The 22412-nt window shown below is 53.7% G+C and overlaps 1 protein-coding gene across 1 annotated transcript; it reads left to right on the top strand.

Annotated features, from left to right (window-relative positions):
• The first annotated feature begins 2891 nt into the window (after nucleotides 1-2891).
• NUAK2 (NUAK family kinase 2) lies at nucleotides 2892-22093 on the top strand. Its single transcript, XM_055581741.1, has 7 exons — nucleotides 2892-3245; nucleotides 12207-12327; nucleotides 14759-14910; nucleotides 15206-15271; nucleotides 17188-17307; nucleotides 17754-17886; nucleotides 18701-22093. The coding sequence occupies exons 1-7, from the start codon at nucleotides 3000-3002 to the stop codon at nucleotides 19795-19797; spliced, it is 1935 nt and encodes a 644-aa protein (XP_055437716.1). The 5' UTR covers nucleotides 2892-2999; the 3' UTR covers nucleotides 19798-22093.
• The last annotated feature ends 319 nt before the right edge of the window (nucleotides 22094-22412 follow it).

Genomic DNA, 22412 nt, shown 5'->3' with positions numbered 1-22412 from the left:
CAGAGAGGGCTAGAGGTGCCCTTCTGAAATACACCCCAAGGGCATTCTGTTCTTCCCCCATCATGGATACATCCACCTCTAGGATTTGCTTATTTCTCACTAGATTGAGAACTCTCTGAGGGCAGAAGCCACCCTGTCACCTTCGGATCCATAGGTAGTACCTAGTAGCCAACTGTATTTGTAGAATGACTAAGTGATGGGATCAAAGGCCACAGACACGGCAGGTATCAGTCAGAACTAGAACTCAGGGGTCCTAACACTCAGCCCTATGGCTGCTCTTATATTACCCATGCTTCCTCTTGAGAGCCCTTATCTATCTAAATGGCCCCAGCCAGCTAGATCCCAGGAATGGATGCTAATCTCATTGCGGAAAGGAAACAGCAGGTCGGGGGAACTTTCACCTGGACCTCATTCTGCTGCTGCTAAGTCACTTCAGTTGTGTCCGACTCTGTGTGACCCCATAGACGGCAGCCCACCAGGCTCCTCCGTCCCTGGGATTCTCCAGGCAAGAACACTGGAGTGGGTTGCCATTTCCTTCTCCAATGCATGAAAGTGAAAAGTGAAAATGAAGTCGCTCAGTTGTATCCAACTCTTAGTGACCCCATGGACTGCAGCCTTCCAGGCTCCTCCACCCATGGGATTTTCCAGGCAAGAGTACTGGAGTGGAGTGGAACCTCATTGTACTTTCAGATAATTCAGACCCAAAGGGGAGGCTGCAGAGAGGAGAATGCCAAACTGGCGACCACCTCCTGTGGCCCTCCAGATTTGGGGTTGGTTTCCTGAATAAGTGGATCCTCTGTAGCTACAAAGGAAGCCAAGGGCCCCCTTCTCCAGCCCTAACTCAGACTAGAAAGGACAGTGGACGTAGGAAAGTGGGCAGAGTAAATACAAAATTCAGTCACTGCGGGTCTAGTCCTTCTTGATCCTCAACCTGCCCTGAATACACAGCTGGAGGCAGCACCCTCTGGGGCTTCTGAATCCAGGCTCTGCCAGTTTCTCACCAGTCGTGTGGCCTTGGACAGAATAATACACCCTTCACAGGACTGGACTACTATGAAGATTCAAGGGGAAATGTTCCTTTCTCCCCATTGCATCCCACATTTAGAGGAAAGAGGAGAGCCTATGGATAGTCTCTTTTCACTCTAAATGACACTCACAATGGGGATTCTGGACTAAGGATTCTGCTCCAGACCTTAAAAACCAGGCTCAAAAACCACAGAATGGAAAACTTGAGCCTTTTCCAGTAAGTGGCCTGAGATGACCCCTAAAAATGGTGCACTATTCACTTAACCCAGAAAACCCCACAAAATCATGCAAATCAAGAGGTTCAAATCTTCGTGTTCACTTTAAGAACATTCGTGAAACTGCCCAGGCCATAAAGGGTATGCATATTTGAAAAGCCACCAAGTATCTGAAGGATGTCACTTTAAGGAAGCAATGTTTGCCACTCCGTCTTTACAACGGTGGAGCTAGTAGGTGTGCATAGGCCAAACAGTGGGGCTGGACGCAGGATCAGTGGCCCAAAAAGAGTGCTGAATTTTTACTGCTGCTGCTGCTAAGTCGCTTCAGTTGTGCCCGACTCTGTGCGACCCCATAGACGGCAGCCCACCAGGCTCCTCCGTCCCTGGGATTCTCCAGGCAAGAACACTGGAGTGGGTTGCCATTTCCTTCTCCAATGCAGGAAAGTGAAAAGTGAAAGTGAAGTCACTCAGTCGTGCCCGACTCTTAGCGACCCCATGGACTGCAGCCTACCAGGCTCCTCCGTCCATGGGATTTTCCAGGCAAGAGTACTGGAGTGGGTTGCCATTGTAATGCTTAACTTAAGGGCTTAGATGTAGATGCTCTGGTCATTGAGCAAATCCAAGTGAACAAAGCCCCCAAGATGCAATGCAGGACTTACAGAGCTCACGGTTGGATCAGCCCCTACATGAGCTCTCCATCCCACACTGAGATGATCCTTACTGAAAAAGAACAGATTGTTCCTAAACCAGAAGAGGAGGTTGCACAGAAGAAAAAGATATCCCAGAAGAAACTGAAGAAACAAAAACTTATGGCCTGGGAATAAATGCCACAAAAAATAAATGCAAATAAAAGTAAAAAAAAAAAAAAAGGAAAACTTGAATGGGCAGCTATTTACAAATTAAATAATAGGAGTGTAATATATTTTTAAATGAATGGATGTTTCCCTTTGCTTCTGCCTCCTTCCCTTTCTTCATCAGTTCTACCACATCCTGAGGAACTCACTCAACCTTAGAAGCCTTATTTGCTGAAGAAGTAGGAACTTCCCAGAACTGCATGTCTGGGATACACTTAAGGTTGATCCGACCGAAGGCAGAAGAACTCAGAACCCTGAAACGGCTCTCCCCTAACCCTCTAACTTGAGAGTTTGCTTCCATTCCAATCCATCCCTTATTCCTCCTTATGGTCACAGAGAAGTGGTCGAGTGACTTTATGGATTTTGACTTGGGAGAAGCAAATTACTCAGGATGGAGAAATCCTTTGGGGAACAGTATCATTGTCAGTATCATTGTCAGTTTGCCTCTTGCTAACTGAGAACAGCTTGGTGAAAGGTCAACAGGTGGCTCTAGGCAGTACCAAGAGCCTCTGAAAGGCACAGAGCAGTGCAGGGGCTCTCGAAGCTTCTTGGTCCCGGCAGCATCAACCGCAGCCCACCCCGCCCCAGCGGCCTCCCCGCGCGCCCCTTCCGCTGCAAGTCATCCTCGGAGCTCGGGTGGGCGGGACTCCACTGTCACTCTCTCCGCCGCGCAGGAGGAGCCAATGCCAGCGGCCCTGGTCACGCGCTCCGGGCAGCCCGGCCAATGGGCGCCGGGGGGCGTGGTCCTCCCGCGGGCTCCGGGCGTTTATAACCGCTTGCAGCCCCGCGCTGGCTCGCGAACGCAGGTGCAACCGTGGGTTCCCGGGCGGGAGCTGCGCAGGTGTCCGGGTCTTCGGGTGTGCTGTGCCGCCGATCCCCCTCCGCCCGCGCCCGCCGTCTGGCCATGGAGTCCTTGCCTTTTCCCCGGCGCCTCGGCCCTGCGCCCTCGGCCACTGCCGCGCTGGCCGCCGAGCTGGTCCGGCCCCTGGCCGACGGGCTCCTCAAGTCGCCCAAGCCCCTGATGAAGAAGCAGGCGGTGAAGCGGCATCACCACAAGCACAACCTGCGACACCGCTACGAGTTCCTGGAGACCCTGGGCAAGGGGACTTACGGGAAGGTGAAGAAGGCGCGGGAGACCTCCGGGCGCCTGGTGAGTGCGGCGCCCTCAGCGGCGCCGGCCGGCGGGCTCCGGGCTCGGCCACGCCTGTGGGGGGGGCGGAGGGTGGGCTGGGGGCCAGTGCCCTGCTCGGTGGGGTTGCCTGCCTTCAGTCTTCATCTTCGTGTGTGTGTGTGTGTGTGTGTGTGTGTGCGCGCGCGCGCGCTGATGGTGTTCTGTGTACATTTGTCTGTCCGTGAGTATAGGGACAATGGTCGTGGACCTGAGAACCCCCCGAACAACTCTTGTCAGCAAGTGATGGTTTCCAAAGTGAGGCAGGGTGAGGAGGCTCCCTAGAGATGAGACTTTAGTGGAATTTTGTTTGTAACAGACTATCCAATGTAGTAAGTAGCATGGGAAGAGGCAGTAGAAGGCACTTGATCTTAGGGGGGTAGTGCGTATGTGTAGCCGAATGAATAAAGGAATGAGGCGTCCAGTTCCTCAGTTCAGTTCTGGGAGTTTGGCAGCCCAGGAGACTATGGAGATATCCCTCCCTCCTGAGGGGCGTGGGTGGGTTTGACATTTAGGTCCTTGCCAGCTCTGACATTCAATCAAAGTTTTATTATGATGTGTTTTTAATTCTGGTAAATGTGAAACCAGGCTCTGGTGAAGGATCCACTGTGCCCCAAGGTGCCTTTGGATTTGGGGCCTTTTCAGGGATGTGTCCTGTTCATTTCGGATGTAGGTGTGTATAGGAGTAGTAATCTGTGGGTTGTTTAGTTGTTCAGTCATGTCCAACTCTTTTGTGGCACTATTGACTGTATAGCCCACCAGGCTCCCCTGTCCATGGGACTGTCCAGGCAAGAATACTGGAATGGTTTGCCATTTCAGTCTCCAGGGAATTTTCCCGACCCAGGGATCAAACCCGCATGTCTTGCATTGCAGATGAATTCTTTACTACCGAGTCACTTTAATGTGTGGGACCTTATGCAGTTTATTTTCTCTGCACTTAGTTTCTCCTTTTGCAAAAATGAAGAAAATATGGGCTCCCTCAGAGTTTCTATGAGGACTGAATGAGGTACAAATATGAATTTAAATTGTTTCCTGACAATAGAACCCGCATTGAGAACTGATTTGGAAAGACCAGCCCTAAAAGGATGGCAAGTTTGCAGAAGTTAACAGTGGTTCCCTAACCTGAGCTTAATGTACATTGGAATCACCTGGGTGCTTATTGAAGCCACTTCTCTGGTTCCGCACCAGGAGGATTTCATTCTGAAGATCTGGGATGGGGCCAAATAATCTGTATTTTTTTTTTTGGCCACACTGTGCAGTATGTGGGATCGGGGATGAACTCGTGTCCCTACAGTGGAAGCATCGAGTCTTAGCCACTGAACCTCCAGAAAGGTCGAAAGTGAAAGTATTAGTGGCTCGGTCGTGTCTGACTCTTCGTGACCCCGTGGACTTGAACCTGCCAAGCTCCTCCGTCCGAGGGATTTTCCAGGCAAGAATACTGGAGTAGGTTGTCATTTCCTTCTCCAGGGGATATTCCCAACCCAGGGATCCAATCCAGGTCTCCTGCATTGCAGGCAGACTCTTTACCATCTGAGCCACCAGACAAGTCCCTAAATAATCTGTATTTTAAGAAGCCTTGTAAAAGCAGGTGGTTTAGGGATTGTTGTACCAAATCCAGTTGGGTGCTGGTTATGAGACGTGCATGTATGCGTGGCCGTGGCTTGCCTATTGGCTGTGGCAGCAAGTCACCTCCCAGATTGTTTGCTTTTGCAGCCAGTAGCTGGTTTGAAATTCAGGAAGTCATTTCATTGGTGAAGGAGAGTGGATGCTGGGGAAAGGGAGTGGATTATGGCCCCATCAATAGAACCGAGTATGTTTTTCCTGCTAACACCTGGCACAGTCCCCAGGTGCCCACTGCCAGGTTACAGCTATTGGGCAATCATGTACTTCCTGACTTTCCTTTTCTTTCTCTTTCTATAAAGTGTGATGGCCCAATAAGCCTCCAGGCTTGAGACTGCTGGACCCAGGCTTTGTTAGGGGCTCAGCTGAAAAATAACTTCTTGTGGCTTGTGGCTCGTACCTCTTGTTGGGGGGCAGACTGGATTGGGGAGGAATGGGGTGGCCCAGAAACTGAGACTGAAATTCAGAAACCCCATTAAGCTCTTGACCTGGGTCACTGCGTGTGTATGGGTGTGTGTGTGTGTGTAAGAGAGAAAGGGAGAGATCATTGATTCTGGAATGAGATAAACCAGCTTTCAGTTTGCAAACCTCAGTGGCTGTAGGCAGAGATTTCAGCTCTTATTACATCAGAACAGAGAATTCAGAGGTGCTCCCTGGCTTCATGTCTCTTGTCTCCAGGGAGCCAAGATGAGTAGGAATGGGACCTGCTCCCTGATCCATAGATCACCCTGTACTTCTGCTGGCAGTTTGCTCAGGGCCTCCGACCTCCTTGGAGAGCAGCTCTACACGCTGCTAAACTCTGGTTTCTCTAAATTCTGGAGGGAAAGCCTCTTCCCCACTGCACCCCACTCCTGCCTCTGCAGTGTCCTCCCTGAAGAAAGACCGACCTGGTGTCCCAGGAGAGGAGTGTGGGAGTAGCCCACGACCTCCCCCAAAATGAACCAAGGTCTTTGGGGAGGAGGATCAGAGGAAAGCCTGCTGGGTGACTTCCGTCCCATTCCCAATTCCCAGCCTGTCTGATCGGATTCTCAGGGCCCGATGGGATTGTCTAGGGGGAGGGGCAGGTGGGCAGGACTAAGGGCTACTCCAGGAGGACATTAAAGGAAAAATAAATATTTGCTTTGGATCTTCTAGCTCTGAGTACATTCCTGGTATCCACATGACATTTCCTCCTGTGACTCTCCTAGCTCTGACGCCCTCCTGGGTGCCTGGAATGGTGGAGTCCACCACAGCTGTTAGGGTGGTCTGCATAGCGTTCTTACCTGCACGAGCAGAGGGGAGTCCCAGGGGAGAGTGATCTGGGCCAGGGGAGCTTCTGTCTCATTTTTATATTGGATTATTGCATGGGATTTCAAAATGTTTGAACACGACCGAGATGGTCTGATCCCTTCACTGACAGATGGGGAAACTGAAGCCCAGGGAGGGCAGGTGATATGTCCTGGGGCTGGTTACTGGCATGCCTGCAACATCGGCTCCTGACTTGACCACCCAGCGCGAGATGACCAGGACTGAGTCTCAGACTGGGAGCTGGCTCTGGGCTGAGCCCGGGCTTGCCTCAGTTTGCTTTGTCATTCCAGCAACTAGCTCCAACTGCCCTTCCCAGAGCTCCAGGCACACTGAGAGTGGGAAGAGTCTTCGGGAACAACCCGCACCCCTGCATCCTCACTGCCTGCGCCCAGGGATCCTGAGTGGGTGAACTACACTACATTCGAGGCTTTTGCTTTGTCAGGAAAACTGCTCAGCTCATCATCAGGGTGCAAGCATTCAAAATCCCGGCTCTGCTGCTTCCGAGCCGTGTGACCTCTCTGCGTCTCAGTTTCCTCATCTGTAAAGTGGGGATTATAATGACTCCTACCTCGTGGGGTTCTCCCAGGGTTAAATAAGGTGATGTGCATGTCAGCTGCCACTCATAGTCGTGTTACCCTAGCAGGGCTGGCTTTGTCACGGTCCTCCTCGCCCTCTCCTGGGGAAGGGGGAGTCCCTCCATCCTGGGTCTGTCCTGCCCTGAGGAGGAGAACGGCATGTGCTTGATTTCCTAAGCCCTTTGGTCTCTGCCTTGTTCAGAGTCCCAGTCTCTCCTTTAGCCCCTGATCCAGAGAAGGGCTGCCACCTGGCCGCGTGCCAGAGGCCTCTTCTGTGTGATGCTGCCCTCCCAGCGCCTGCTGCACCTGCCTGCTAAGGGGCAGGGAGAGAGACTCTGGTTGCAGGCGACTCCTGTTCCTGGGCTTTGGCCAAGCCGTGCAGGAGGGCTGGGCAGGGAAGCGCTTTGTCTGGCAGAGTGGGCCAGAGGGTGGCAAAGAAGGGGTGGGCACAGCATGGGATTTAGGGGAGGCGGCGCCCCCTCCCCTCAGAACCCATTCCTGGTCCCTGCCAGGTTCTCTGGAAGTCTTGGTGGGATGGTGAGCCACCCCAGGCCTATCCCCACTCTGCCAGCCCAGCCCAGCTTCTCCTCTGTAATCTAAATGGGTCATCCTCCAGCTCCTCAACCTGCCTCCCAGAGGCAGCTGCTCCGTGAAAGGCCAAAAAGGAGTCAAAGATCTTGGCTCCAACTCGGGCTGATAGCTATGACCAGAGATGCCCAGCTTGTAGCCTCTCTCTTGTCATCTGCAGCCAGTACCTGTAGGTCATCTTTTTCTAAGATCTTTCTGCCATCCTCTCCTGAATGCATATGATTCTTGATCTGAGTTCCTATGGGAATTAGAAGGAGAGAAGGCAGTGTTTAACCAATTGACCTCAGCACCCATCTGTCCAACATGTTTGTCTATCTGTAAGTGGGTTGATGGTGGCTGGTGGTGTACAGCCCAGCCCAAGCCAGGGTGTGGGGCATTCCCTTCTCCAGGGGTTAGAGGCAGGCCACAACATCTATAAGGACCTTTTGTCTTCTGAGATGGTAGCTTCTCCACGCAGCAACCTTACATCTTGGATCCTGACAGCCTGGCCTTGTTGAGGAATCTGGGAAGAGTCACCTTTCTGGACTTCAGTGTTTGCCTTTGCAAAATGGGATAGGGAATTAGCCATGCTGCCTTTCAGGCAGGCAGAGCCCCAGAGGCAAGAAAACCACTGGGCTGGTATCAATGGGAATTTTGCTCTGCAGGTTAACACGGTTATGGCATGGGGCCTCTGAATAAGCCCATTATAACAATCCTTGGCCAGCACCTTCCTGGCGTGGAAGCAGGTGGTCCATTTCTGAAGAACCTCATCAGAAAATGCTGGAGTTTAGAAGCGCGCTTAGAGATCCTAGTGTGCAAATTCACGAATAGTTCCTATCCTTTCTTTCTGGTGTGTTCTCAAACCTTTCTGTCTGCCTGGAAAGCCCTTGTTGCCCCCCTCCAAAAGCCTATGTGCCTTGGCCTGGTAAACCCTACTCTTCCTTCAAGATCTAAAACAACGTTTTCTCCCAGGGGTGATTGACCTTGCTCCTCCAGGCAAAGCTCTCCAGTGCTCTTGGAGCCCCTGGGCAGGCAGGGATCTCAATCACACTTGACTGGGTCAAGGGCCTTAGTGCAGGGACTGTCCAGTTTTTGTCTGAGTCCAGCACCTACTGTAGTGCCAGACATGTGGTAGGCGTTCAGCAAATGTTTGGAGAATAAATGCCCTTTTATTTTTCAGATGAGGACATTGAAACTAGCCAGACCAGTTAACCAGATCATTTAAGTGACTTGTCTTGAGTTGCATAGCTCCAAAGGGGCAAATAAAGATTAGATACCTGGGCTCTTGGAACCCCTCCACTGATCTAATGTTCACATTTATATTGTCATTATTGTGTTTCAGTTTCCTGGCCCTTCTGAGTAGGGTGGCCACGTAATATAACATCTCAACCTGAATACTTCGGAGAGTAAAAAGGGCGCTGTTAATTACACGGGATGAACCAGGATTGTCCGTACGCAGGTGGCTTTCCTGCTTCTGGGTGATCCATTCAGCGACTATCTTTCTCTTCCTTTACTCTGGTCACTATATTTTAATTCTAGAGAGTGGTTCCTCAACTATCTTGCACATGAGAACAAAGGTCCCTCGAAATGAGTTCTAGTAAACAAGGTTGACTCCACCCATGCCTCACAAAAAGGGCAGAAAATCTTATTTGGGCACTGGTCCCCTCAGTCCCAGGGATCAGCCCAATGACATAACCAATAAATATTTATTTGTGATTTGTGTTCGCCAGTAAACAGTTGTGTTTTCTGTATGCTGAACTCCTTATAAGCCTGAGCTGTTGCTGTAGCTCATATACTTTGACAGGCTCTCCAGCAGTTAGAGGCCTGTCTGGTGGGGCTAGGGTGGGTGGGGGAAGTGCCCAGGCCCACCAGGGCAGTGACACATTGCTCTTCTTATCTGTCACTTGCTTGAGGACTGGTGGGGGCTCAATGACCTAATCTGTTTCCTTCCTGGGAAGTGCCAGCCAAACTGTGGTCTGCTAAGACCTAGCATAGATAATGGGACCAGGGCATGAGCTGGCAGGGGGATGGAGCTGTCCATTGAGGATTAACAACTCTGGTTTTAATCGTAGGCTTCCAGAATGGATTTCAGGGTTCAACTTGTACACCCTCTGCCCATGCAGTGACTCCTCCTAGCACCCTTCAGGGCCCTTTCCTTTTCTGAGACCTCTCTTCTGTTAGGCTTGTCTTTAGAGCTCTGACTCCGCCTACAGTGATTTGCTCATTGTCTATGCCTGTGTGTGCACAGTTGTACATCTGATCTGTGCCTAGGTTTTGCATATGTATCTTAAATTCTCAAATATTTCTGTTTCAGTATCTAAGTATGTGATTTATATGTGATTTTCCTTTTACATAAGTAGATTCAATTTATGGCCCTTTATCTGAAGAGCTCGGGGTATTACCTGATTTTTAAAACAAAGAATTGAAAGAGAAAAGAACTAGTCCATAATATCTGTCCTTCAGGGGGAGAAAAAGGGTATAGGAGAAGTGATCAGGAACCAGGCTGTCGGTCGAAGCCTGTAGTTGGAGGAGGATTTAAGCCCCTCCCCCGTCCCCACCCCCTGTCCAGTTCTAAGCCAGGGATTTTTCGCTTGGCTCGCTCCTTTGGGTCATTTGGAGCGGGAGGGGTGGAGGGTGTGAGGAGACGCCCGGGGCGCAGCCGGCCCTGCAGCTGCAGCGGGGCCCCTGCGGGGGCGTGGGCAGGAGGCGCCATGGGGACCGCCCCTCGCGCCGCCATTGTCCCCCGGCCGCCCCTCTTTCAGGCTCGCCGGCCCTGGCCCGTTGCTGGGGTGACCGGCCCGGGCATTGTGAGCGCTCCTCTGCCGGATTGCGGCGGTTCCGCATTCCTGGCTGAGGGGACACAGGCCCGCGAGCGCGTCGGAAGCAGGAAGCCTTTGTCTGCCCGGAGCCCTGGGAAGGGGTGGGCGGCCCCGCCCCCGGGCTCCTTTTTCCGGCTCCTTTTGAACCTCGAGGGGCGGCAAACCCTCCTGGGAAATGAACTAGGGGCCGTTTTCCTTGGGTTTCTTACAACTCTCCAGGCTCCGGGGAAGGGGAAGTCTTGTGTCTGCCTCCCGTGCCCTCGCACAGGACCTGTCGGGAACGGTTCACCCTCCCCCGCCCGGCCCCGGTGCCCGCGTTGCATCTCCCATGGCCCGTGGCATTTATACAGTCATCTCACAGAGGCAGAGAAGGAGAGCATGGCAGACATACTCCTTAGTCCAGCCCATTGTTCTCACGGAGCTCCGAGGCCGCGGGAGGACAGCAGAGCCTCGAGGGCCGATTCCCCGACTGCCCACGCTCCACACCCGCGTTTCCTCTGTCACCCTGCTCAGTGTGGCAGGACAGAGGCTCGGGACCCGTCTGTGTCTAAGAGCTATGCTTAAGCGGCTTCTTGGCAGTTCTTTCTCCATTTCCTCTGCCTCACTCCACCCTTCCTGAACCCACTGCAGGTACCAGTCAGAGTTTAATCCTTATATGGCATGATCACCTTTACAGACAAGGTGGCAAAGCCCAGAGGACTCGGTTTAACTGTCTGGTTGTTTGGTGCTGGGGGAGAGACCTTACTATTCATAACTTTTTTGAGTGATCTTTTTGTAAGCTGGGACTTCCCTAGTGGCTCAGACAGTAAAGCATCTGCCTACAATGTGGGAGACCTGGGTTCAATCCCTGGGTCGGGAAGATCCCCTGGAGAAGGAAATGGCAGCCCACTCCAGTACTCTTGCCTGGAGAATCCCATGGACCGAGGAACCTGGTGGGCTACAGTCCATGGGGTTGCACAGAGTCAGACACAACTGAGCGACTTCACTTTTGTATATGGGGTAAGACATAAAATTTACCATTGTTATCATTTTAAGTGTACAATTCAGTATATTCATAGTGCTGCACATCATTACCACTATGCATTTCCAAAACCTTTTCATCATCTCAAATGGAAGCTCAGTATCCACTAGGCAATAACTCCCCATCACCTCCGCACCCCCACCCCAGCAACCAGTCTCCTGCTCTCTGTGCAGTGCGTTTGTCTATCCTAGTTACTCAGATAAGTAGAGTTGTGCAGCGTTTGTCCCTGTGTGTCTGGTTTCTTTCACTGAGCATGCTTTCAGGATTCTTCCGTGTTGGGCATGTATCGGTACTTCATTCTCCTTTGTGGCTGAATAATACTCCATTGTGTGAACATAGCATATTTTGTCTGATCAGTCATCCGTTAATGGGCCTTTGGGTTGTTTCCCACCTTTTAGCTAGAGACTGTTTGTAGCAAAGTTGAGGGCTGTGGTGGAAAAAGTATCAGACGTGGGTCAACAGTGCAAGCCAATCTGTGCCAGTGAGTGCCTGTGTGACGTTGAACAGGAAGGAAACTTAGCCTCTAGGAGCGCGCTTCCTCACCTGGAGATGGGGATGGTGGTGCTTTCCGCGCCTGCCTCTCAGGCTGGTTGAGAGGGCCAGCTCAGTGACAGCAGCAACAAATGGCTACTCAGTGCCTACTGCGTGCCAGGCGCCATGCTCGCCACCCAGTGGGGAGCAAAAGAGGCCCAGTCGTTTCCTCGTGGTGGACCAAGATAAATTTGCTTTGAATCACAAAGCATCGGCCTTACAAGTACAGATTGTAACCTACCGTCTTCACCTATCCATACTCTGAGTGAGGTCATTGATTTATCCTCATTCCTGCTACATAAGCCGCACCCAACCCAGGCAAGAATCTTCGCCAGAGAAGGTTCTCTCTAGCCTCCCTGCTGCCTGACCCAGTGAAGGGTGGAGAGGCTTCTCTGGGTGCAACCTATGGCCTTTGTAGCAGCTGGAGGCAGATCAGCAGGGTCAGGGCTCCCCCAGAGTGTCCTCAGGGATGCCTTTGCCTGCCAGGCTTTCCTCCTCACTCTCCTGTACCTTCTGTTCCCAGGTGGCCATCAAGTCAATCCGGAAAGACAAAATCAAAGATGAGCAAGATCTGATGCATATTCGGCGAGAGATTGAGATCATGTCATCACTCAACCACCCCCACATCATTGCCATCCACGAAGGTACAGAGGCAGAGCATTTGAAGCTGAGAGTGTGTGTGTGTGCACACGCGCAGTCGGAACAGATGACACACAGGAGTAGAAAAAGGCATGGGCTTTAGGCTTGGGCAGGAGCTGGATTTGAAGCCCAGCTGCATGACTTTGGGCAAGTAATTTAATGCAGTCTCTGGGTCTCAGTTCCTCTTTTGTAAAATGAGATAATCTCACCTGCGTCACAAGGTTGTTGCAAAGATCAAATTGAACGTCACCAAGTACTCAGCTCAGGAGAGGAACTCCACAGATTGGAGGCATTTTTGTTCTTAGGTTTTTCGTACTTAAACACTGCCTCCCCAAACCCAGTGAGAGCCTTGGCACTGTGGGGGTAGCTGAAACATACGGAGACCTGCACCTGTCTCCGGCGTGTGGGTGCTCTCTTTCTTTGTGCATCTCAAGAGCCAGGCCCCCTGTCCTCTGAATCATTCCCGCCGTGAGGCTGGTTCCTACCCGTCCTCGTATCTCACAGCCTCCTCTTATACTGACATCAGTGCCGGCTCTCCCCTCCAGCTGCCCTGCCCCCTGTGACCCAGACAACAACGTGAGCGAGAGGGAAAGACCGGGAACAGCCTCCCACACACTCCTGTCTGCTGGCAGCCTTTCCATGATATCAGTTAGGCAGGAAGCGAGGAATGGCAGGAGCAGCAGGGGGAGGGGGGGCGGCCTGTGGCTCTGCCCTCAGCCTGAATATTCCTGGTGGGAGGAAGAGAGGGCTCCTCTCTCAAGTTCTATTTAGAAGAAGGCTTAAGAGCAGAACCACTGCCATGGTCCCCTGGCCTGAACCTGTCCCATGAGGAACCCAAGCAAGTGGCTGAGAAGGCTAATTGTATGTCTGTGTATATCCCTCCAGGGGAGAGTGGGCAGATGATAGAGTATTGGTTAAGTCAGGTTAAGCTTGGTGGTTGGTGTGTGTGTGTGTGTATTCTTCCCCCCACCAGTATCCCCCATCCCGTATCTCCAGCTAGGTCTGGGAACTATTCTTTGAAGCTTAGGATGTAACTGCTACATATTGCACCTTCAGATTCAGGGGATGTTGGGGCATCATGGTTACTATGTAACTGGCAGAGCTCTCCCAGATCCATCCCCATCCACAGACTTCAAGAGATAGGGACTAAGGAGAAAGCTCCAGTCCTGGGAACTGACCTCTAACATAGCTACTCTCCAGAATGTGCCCTGGCTGGCTCCTGACCCCCAGTTCCGTGGCACAGAGTTTACACACACCCTGCAGGGTTGTAGAGACCCACAGGGTTGGAGTCTCTAGGCAGGCCCCAGAAGTCTGGGCCACGGTGCTCTCCTGGGAAAAAGCACAGTCTTCCTGGCCAGATACCCAACTGCTTGGGAGCTCAGACTTTCCCTGGGAGTAGCTTCCTCTCTCAACTCCTTCTCCCAGGCTAGACAGGAATCGCTCTGGGGTTGGCTGAGCAAGCCAGACTCATAGGACCCGCTTGACACAAAGATGCAATATCACAGACATGCATGTTTTGACACACACCCAGCTGAAGGGCCAGTTTGATGAACCAGCCGTTCCCTGCTTTTCCAGGAGAACAGACAAGGCCTGTGGTGGCAAGCGGGCCGCTCCCACACGTGGAGATGAGCCAGCTGGAATAGGCTGACCGCCAGGAGCCCAGCCAGTCAATTAATTATCAAATATGTATTGATTGTTTCTGTGTACAAGGCCCAAGCCTGAATACTCTGGACGGGAAATCAAAGAAGTTGAGAGTGATGAGTGTCTCAGCTCTCCATGGATTACACACCACTTTCCTATGCTTTTATCCCTCTTCTGATCTTCTGGGTATTATTTTTCAAGTCTATGCGTGAGGATGCTAGTAATAAATAAACAGTGGATACCGTCTGTGGAGTGCTTGCCTGCTTGTCGGGCTCCGCACCAGCTCGCTCAGCCAGCCTGAGAGCTGCCACTTGTTTGTATCTGTTTCTCGCCCCAGCCCTGTGACATTGCTATCATTATCCCTCTTCATATGAGGAAACTGAGGCGCACTGATTGAATAACTTCCCATGGTCACCCAGCTAGTAAGTGATGGGGCCAGGATTTGAATCCCAAACTTGTGTCCTTCCTGAGGTATCTGAAAGAGATTTGCTGAAGGTCACCAGGCAAAAAAGTACTGAGTTCTGAACCAGGGAGCCTGACTTCTCATTCTTATCCAGTGATGTCCTGGAATTCTTAGGCTAGTTTTAAGAAGGCTCAGAAGCCCGAACTTCCAAGGAGAGGGAGGTGAACCAGTCCTCTTGGCCTGAACTCATTGCTCCTGGAAGGTGCCGGGAGCACCAGCGGGCAGCATCCTACCCCCTTACAGATTCTGGTTTGGGGCCGGGAGGAGGGTGTGGGCCCTGGCGGGAGCGTGCCCTCCGCAGGGCCTGACTCTGCTGCCTCGCTCTGCCCCAGTGTTTGAGAACAGCAGCAGGATTGTGATCGTCATGGAGTACGCCAGCCGGGGCGACCTGTACGACTACCTCAGCGGGCGGCAGCGGCTCAGCGAGCGCGAGGCCAGGCGCTTCTTCCGGCAGATCGTCTCCGCCGTGCGGCACTGCCACCAGGTGAGCCGCGCCGGGCCGGGCTTCCCGACAGGCCCCGCGGCCTGCCAGGACCACACGGGGAGATGGAAGCAAAGGCGAGATGTGCTTCTCCACTCAGGAGTGTTGGCATCTCTGGCTTCATGTCTCTTGGCTGGGGTTGGAAGGACCTGTGGTTTGTTGCACTTGTACCGGTAAAGACGGGCTGCCTGCCTATCTGTGCTTACCCCGCCTTTGCTGCTTCCCCACTGTCTGGACTAGGTCTTCATGTCCGTCTCCCCTGATGGCCTTCCCCTGACCCCTGCCCTCCCTCTTTCAGAACGGGGTTGTCCACCGGGATCTCAAGCTGGAGAATATCCTCTTAGATGCCAATGGAAATATCAAGGTGAGCCTCACTTCTTGTGTAAAACTGCTCCCCCATCCCTCCCCAGACCGTCTACACTGGCCCCAGCTAAGCATCTTTTAGTCTCTAGGAGGTTCCAGGAGGAGCTGAGTCCCGGTAAGGACCTCAGCCATCCTCCATTTCAGCACTTCCTTCTGTGGGTTGAAAACTGCGGCCTCATGATAAGGAGTGTCTTGCACAAGGTCCCATGTCTAGCAAGGTCAGCTGGAACCAGTCTTCTAACTCCCTCAACATCACAGGGTTGAAGGAGTCTAGATCTAGGGTCGGTTGCTGCTCACGGCCTTGGGACTGGCAGGGAGAGGCCGTGGCCTGCGTGTGCCCCAGCTGCACGTGCACACAGAGACGCAGGCACACATACACTCACACGCGTGACGCAGGCACACATACACTCACACGTGTGACGCAGGCACACATACACTCGCACGCGTGTGCACTTTAATCTGCCACCATTAAGGAGCCCTTTGGCACCTTTCACCACAGCAAGCACTCCAGCGCCAGCTTCCTGCTTCCTTCTGCTGCTGAATTCCCATGGCTAAGTAGTTAAATTTAGGTCTGAGAAGTTCATGTTGACGTGATAAGCTCGGATCTCAGGGCTGGAAGGGGCAGACAGCAAGAGCCTGCCCTGCAGACACCTGAGAGGGCTCTGACTCTGCACTTGGACCCTCCTCAGAATCTTCCCGAACTCAGGTCACAGCCTCTTCCCCAGTGGCCCCTGACCTGTCCCTGAGGTGCCCTGAGTTCATTCTCCTTTCCAATTCCCGGAGTAGGTGGGGCTCGCTTTGATGCTGACCAGGGAGGGGGAGGCCAGAGCCAGTAAATGCACACAATCCAGGTAGGCATGAACTTTCCCATCTGTACCAGTCATCTGCCTCGTTATGGGCGTCAGTAGGTAACTGCTTGATAAGAAGCCAATAAAACCCATAAATGAAGGAGCCAGAGTTCATAAACAGCTCCTCCCCACCCTGGGCACACATGACCCTCTGCTGGGGAGGAAGGCTGGGAGCAAAAGGGCATAGGTCTCAGCCTCTGTCTGAGGAGAGCTGGGGGAAGGGTCTCTCTGAGGAGCGAGAAGATGGGCTTGAGGGCCCTCAAACCCTCAGTGTCAGAGGGCTCAGGAGGTCCTGTAAGAAGATTGCTTCTCCTGGGCCATAATGATGGCCCTAATCTTTGCTCTGCCTTCACTGTGGCTTCTCAGATCTCCTGGACTGACCCCAGCCCCACCACCACTTCCCTGCCTGGATGTGGGCCGAGATGAGCCCTTTGCTGGAAAGGCAACCCCAGCCCATGGGGTAACTGTGTTCTGAGGTCCTTGGCATTGACATGAGACGTTGCCTCTCCCCCTCCAACTGAGAGCCGTCTTTCAGTCATTAAGTGGCCGTTAGTCCCATCCATGGGTCACAGCTGTGCGAGGAGCTGCAGAAGGGGTCAGGGCAGGTGGTCCATGTGGGGAGCGTATTGACATGGCAGCATGAGGAGACAGACCTGATGAGCAGGGGCTTCTGTGAGTCATTGGAAATTGTACGGCTTTATGGGAAGAGGAGATCTCAGGGCAATGGAAGGCTTCCAGGAGGAGCCTTCTGGGTTAGTAGAACGTGTGTAGGCAGACTGAGCGTCCCTGGAGTGGAGCGCAGCATGAGCAAAGGGCCTGGGGAACCGTGAGGACTCTGGAGCTCTCCTCACCTCTGCCCAGGCACACCTCATTGACACAGCCTCTGAAGGGCTCTTTCTTCCAGGGCCTGAGCTGTGTTGGTGGTGCCCAGTATGGGGTAGAGGTCATGGGCACTGTTTCCTTCTGGCAGGGCCTGTGTTTCCTTGGAGTCTGGAGAGGGGCAGACCAGGAGCTACAAAACAATCCAGGCCTTGGTGTGACTCTGTCCATGTTTGACCCAATCCTACAGATTGCTGACTTTGGCCTCTCCAACCTCTACCACCAAGGCAAGTTCCTGCAGACGTTCTGTGGGAGCCCCCTCTACGCCTCGCCCGAGATCGTCAATGGAAAGCCCTACACAGGACCAGAGGTGAGTACCTGGCCTCCTCCTAATCTCTTGGCTTAGACCTTGAGAGAGGGATGAGCTGATTTTCTAATGATTCCCTTTCTCAGACTGCAAGACTCACTTCCCCGCCAGAGCAGTGTCCAGCCAGTTCTGTAGCTGGGAGTAGCAAAATTGGCATGAGAGCTTAAGTCCTCTGACCCCTGACAGCGTGGCTCGGTGCTCCTCACCTTCTGCATTCCCGTTGCCTCTGCTAGCCCCCAGCCAGCCTCCCCAAGCAGAGGCAGGTGACACCTCTCTCCGTTACTCCCAGTCCCGTCTACAGTATGGCCCTCTCGGCCCCTGGGTACTAGAAGGAGATGGTCCCTAGATGTTCCGGGCTCTGGGATCCCCTCCGTGGGTACTGAAGGGGAGCCTGGAGCCATTCGCCCTGCAGCATGAGGACCTCCTGGCTGACCCCGTCCCTCCCTCAGGTGGACAGCTGGTCCCTGGGCGTTCTCCTCTACATCCTGGTGCACGGCTCCATGCCTTTTGACGGGCAGGACCACAAGACGCTGGTGAAACAGATCAGCAACGGGGCCTACCGGCAGCCTCCTAAACCCTCTGGTGAGTGAGGGATGTGGGTGTCCTCATCCAGACCCTGGGTGTCCTTTGCTAATTCCTGGTGCAAGAATTAAACAGTGACAGTAAAGTGAAGCTTCCCTGGTGGCTCAGACTGTAAAGAATTTGCCTGCAAAGCTGGAGACTGGGGTTCGATCCCTGGGTCTGAAAGATCCGCTGGAGAAGGGAATGGCAACCCACTCCAGCATTCTTTCCTGGAGAATTCCATGGACTGAGGGAATTATCTGCAATTGCAGCCTGGTGGGCTACAGTCCATGGGGTTGCAAAGAGTCAGACGTGACTGAGCGATTTTCACTTTCACTTTCTAAGTGAAGACGGCAACCCAGTGTAGATGAAGGTGCCTTCCACCCCACCTCCTGCTCTCATCTCTCTGCCTCCTGTGTCTGTGACCTGCAAGGAAGGAAGGGCTGAGTCTTCCTTTACGGGCATGCTTATTTGGGACGTGCGTCCTAAAGCCTAGTTTAGATCCTATCTGCCACAGTTGTCTCATTTCCTACTGCGTTTGTCCTTAGAAATCTTTTTGTCCTTCTGTGTACGATGTATAAGGTGAGAAGAAGGGTGTGAGGGCCTTGGTTTACTCTTGAGCAGCGCAGCCCCACCCCCAGAGGCCTGCATTTCACGGGAGCAAAGGAGCAGACATGTAAACATGGCTGCGGGCCTGGAGACTGGGGAGCCCGCCTGGGGGCACAGCTGACCTGGGGGGGAGCCCCGTCTTAGCATCCATGGGGGGAGCCAGAAGGGACGCTGCGGGTGCCCGAGCTCGTGGCTACGGAGCTGAAGCCTCTCTCTCCCCTTCTAGATGCCTGTGGCCTGATCCGGTGGCTGTTGATGGTGAACCCTACCCGCCGGGCCACCCTGGAGGACGTGGCCAGCCACTGGTGGCTCAACTGGGGCTACACCACCCGTGTCGGGGAGCAGGGGGCCCCGCACGAGGGCGGGCACCCCGGCAGCGACCCCGGCCGGACCTCCGTGGCGCAGTGGCTCTGGCGCTCCTCCCGCCCCCTCCTGGAGAACGGCGCCAAGGTCTGCAGCTTCCTGAAACAGCAGGCGCCGGGCGGCAGGGCCCTCGCCCCTGACCTGGAGCGCCAGCACTCGCTCAAGAAGTCCCGCAAGGAGAACGACATGGCCCAGACCTTCCAGGGGGCCCCGGCCGCTGATGCCTCCCCTCGCCCTGGGAAGGGCGGCCTCAAGCTGCCGAAAAGCATTCTCAAGAAGAAGACGTCAAATCCCGCAGAGGGGGCGAGGCAGGGCCCTGAGCCCGGCCCCAGCCCCGCCAACCCAGGCCAGGCCGGCCCGCTGCTCCCCAAGAAGGGGATCCTCAAGAAGGCGCGCCAGCGGGAGTCCGGCTACTACTCCTCGCCTGAGCCCAGTGAGTCTGGGGAGCTCTTGGATGCGGGGGACGTGTTTGTGAGTGGGGATACGGATGCCGGGAACGTGTTTGTGAGTGGGGATACCGTGGAGCACAAGCCCCCTCCAACCTCGGGGCGGCTGCCGCATCGCAAGGGCATTCTCAAACACAACGGCAAGTTCTCGCACGCGGCTCTGGAGCACACAGCGCCCACCACCTTCGGCTCTTTGGATGAACTGGCCTCCCCACACCCTCCAGCCAGGGCCAGCCGCCCCTCAGGGGCCGTGAGTGAGGATAGCATCCTGTCCTCTGAGTCCTTTGACCAGCTGGACTTGCCCGAACGGCTCCCAGAGCCCCCACTGCGGGGCTCTGTGTCTGTGGACAACCTCCTGGGGCTGGAGGCACCCCCGTCGGAGGGCCCCGGAAGCCGAGGCCTGAGGCGCTGGAGGCAGGACCTGCTGGGGACTAGCTGCTTTTCCCTGCTGGACTGCCCGGAGGGGACAGAGGACGGCCAGCAGGGACTGAGGGTCTGCTCGGAGCTCAGCTGAAGGGGGGTGCATTGCCCATGTGGGCAGGCTTTGAGATGCAGCTGGATGCACCCTGAGGGGGAGACTGCCTTCTTCCCTGCCTCCCAGGACCCGCATCCCAGCCCAGAAGGCTGAGGTGGCTTCAGTTGAGCCCTGGGGAGGGCTGGATGTGGGCAGTGGGCAAGTGAAGTGCGTTGAGGGTTCAATGTCTTCAGCCCCGTGGAACCAAGAAGGTAGCCCTAGAGGGGAAATGAGTAGAGAAGCAGCGAAGAAGGCCCGTGGCCGAGTCTAGGTTGCCTGTTAATTTCCAGGTTGCCTTGCTCATTGCCCCCTCTTAGGGGGTCGATGCCTTCTTCTTGAGAATGCCTTTGGCAGCTTGAGGCCACCCTTACCAGGATGAGGGGCGGCATCCCCCTGGAGGGTCTGGGCTGTGTAGTTCTTACTCCTGGACTTCTTAAACAAAGGCTGGCGCCGCAGCCACTGAGCCACGGAGGCCCAGCCAGGGTTGCTGCCGGGTGCCCACCTGTGTGTGGGCACAGGGTTGCCTGTGCCCTCCCCATAGTAGGGCTGCAGAGAGCTGGAAAGAGCACTCTATTAGTGCCTAGCTCCTGTAAAGAGTAAGTTTGTGTGTGATGCCATCCTGCCAAGGTGGGGCTAGAAGCTCTTCATTCACATACACATTCTCATCTCCACCAACTGTTGCAGGAAGTGGGACCCCTTTCAGGGCTCGAAACTGGGCTCTTGTCTAACACTCGGAAATGAATTGTCCGAGGAGACGCGCTGACAAAGCAAGAGATTTTATTGGGAAAGGGCACCCAGGTGGAGAGCAGGAGGGTAAGGGAACCCAGGAGAGCTGCTCTGCCACGTGGCTCGCAGTCTCGGGTTTTATGGTGATGGGGTTAGTTTCCGGGTTGCCCTTGGCCAATCATTCTGACTCAAGAGTCCTTCCTGGTGGTGCACGTCTTGTTCAGCCAAGGTGGATGCCAGAGAGAAGGATTCTGGGAGGTGGTGGGACAGGTGGTGTCTCCTTTTGACCTTTCCTGAACTCTGCCAGTTGGTGGAGGCTTATTAGCTCCGTGTTCCTTACCAGGACCTCCTGTAAAACAACTCATGCAAATGGTCACTATGGTGCCTGGCCAGGGTGGGGGGGGGGGGTCCTCAGTCAGTGTGCTTCCCCTGACAGAACCACTCAAACTGGAATGTGGCCCTCCCCGCCAGTTTTCCCTGGGGTGTCTTGGGAATGGTCTCCTAGAGTGTGCCCTTCCATACTTACCTGAGCAGTAAGAGAACACAACCTCTGTTTCCTCAAAGGTTCTCTCCCCTTTCCCATCCTCCAAACTTGGAAAGTGAGAGTGAAAATCGCTCAGTCACATCTGACTCATTGCAACCCCATGGACTGTAGCCCACCAGGCTGCAATTGCAGACAATTCACAGTCCACGGAATTCTCCAGGCAAGAATACTGGAGTGGATTGCCATTCCCTTCTCCAGGGGATTTTTTAGACTCAGGGATCAAATCCCACTTTGCTTTGCAGGCAAATTCTTTACCCACCAGGGAAGCTTCACTTTACTGTCACTGTTTAATTCTTGCATCAGGAATTAGCAAAGGACACCCAGGGTCTGTATGAGAACGCCCACATCCCTCACTCACCAGAGGGTTTAGGAGGCTGCCTGTAGGCTCCGTTGCTGATCTGTTTTATCAGTGTTTTGTGGTCCTGCCCATCACCATGATGTAGAGGAGAACGCCCAGGGACCAGCTGTCCACCTGAGGGAGGGTCAGCCAGGAGGTCCTCATGCTGTAGGGTGAATGGAGTCGCTGCTATGAATCTAAAAGACTTGAAAAGGCTCAGGCTGCTAATGGACTTCATCTCAAGGGGCTCAGATTCCCCTGGACCCCACTTTGGACCTCAAGGACTCTGAACTTCTCCAGCCTCCAAGCTGCTCCTGCTATTGAGAATGGATGTATCTGTTTCTCCGGGCCTTTAGGGCCCTAGAAAGTTCTTATTTATTTTAATGTTTTCAGCTCTGTGTTTTTAAAAAAGCAAATCTTACTATTTTCAATAATGTGAATGCTGTGTTCTGGGGAATTCCACTGTGACATCTAAGTATTGTGTACAGGGAGGTATTATTGCAGTGCTTCCCTACTGATTAAAGGCGGGGGTGGGGATCTTTTGTAAATCTACATGTCCCACTGCACTATCTGGAAGGGGTCTCTGGCTCCCTCACTCCACGCCCTGATTCTGTCTACCTGATGGTCCCTCTTCCCTCCTGTGACTAGAAAGAACCACCCCATTAAAAATGAGAATGGTGATTGGCAAATAGCTTCAGTCATTCTGTTTGGGGAGTGGGACACAGATCTTTGAGTTTTCTCCTAACACACACTTCCTTGGAGTCTCTGGGGTGAAAAATGGAGACCCTGCTTAATGAAAGCAAAACACACAATAAAAACCCAGCTCTTGTCTCCCAAAAGTCTCCCGGGTATACCTCCATCAGCAGTTCTGCCCTTGTAAGCGCACAGAGGGGAGAGAGCCCTGGACTGAGCATCCCAACGTGCCCTTTCTGCCTTTAGCACTGAAGAACTGGGTTTGTCAAGTTATATAGCCCTTCCATTCCTCCCCTATCCAGCTCTGTCCCCGGC

The sequence above is a fragment of the Bubalus kerabau genome, chromosome 5 (assembly GCF_029407905.1).
Source record: "Bubalus kerabau isolate K-KA32 ecotype Philippines breed swamp buffalo chromosome 5, PCC_UOA_SB_1v2, whole genome shotgun sequence".
In the NCBI taxonomy this organism is placed as follows: domain Eukaryota; kingdom Metazoa; phylum Chordata; class Mammalia; order Artiodactyla; family Bovidae; genus Bubalus; species Bubalus kerabau.
The sequence above is the reverse complement of the archived record's forward strand: the minus strand, read 5'-3'. Positions and strand labels throughout refer to the sequence as shown.

Coding starts and splice junctions, on each gene's coding strand:
- NUAK2 (XM_055581741.1), top strand. CDS start 3,000: ATGGAGTCCTTGCCTTTTCCCCGGCGCCTCGGCCCTGCGCCCTCGGCC. Junction 17,308..17,753: donor AGCCCTACACAGGACCAGAG/GTGAGTACCTGG, acceptor TCCCTCCCTCAG/GTGGACAGCTGGTCCCTGGG. Junction 17,887..18,700: donor GCAGCCTCCTAAACCCTCTG/GTGAGTGAGGGA, acceptor CTCCCCTTCTAG/ATGCCTGTGGCCTGATCCGG.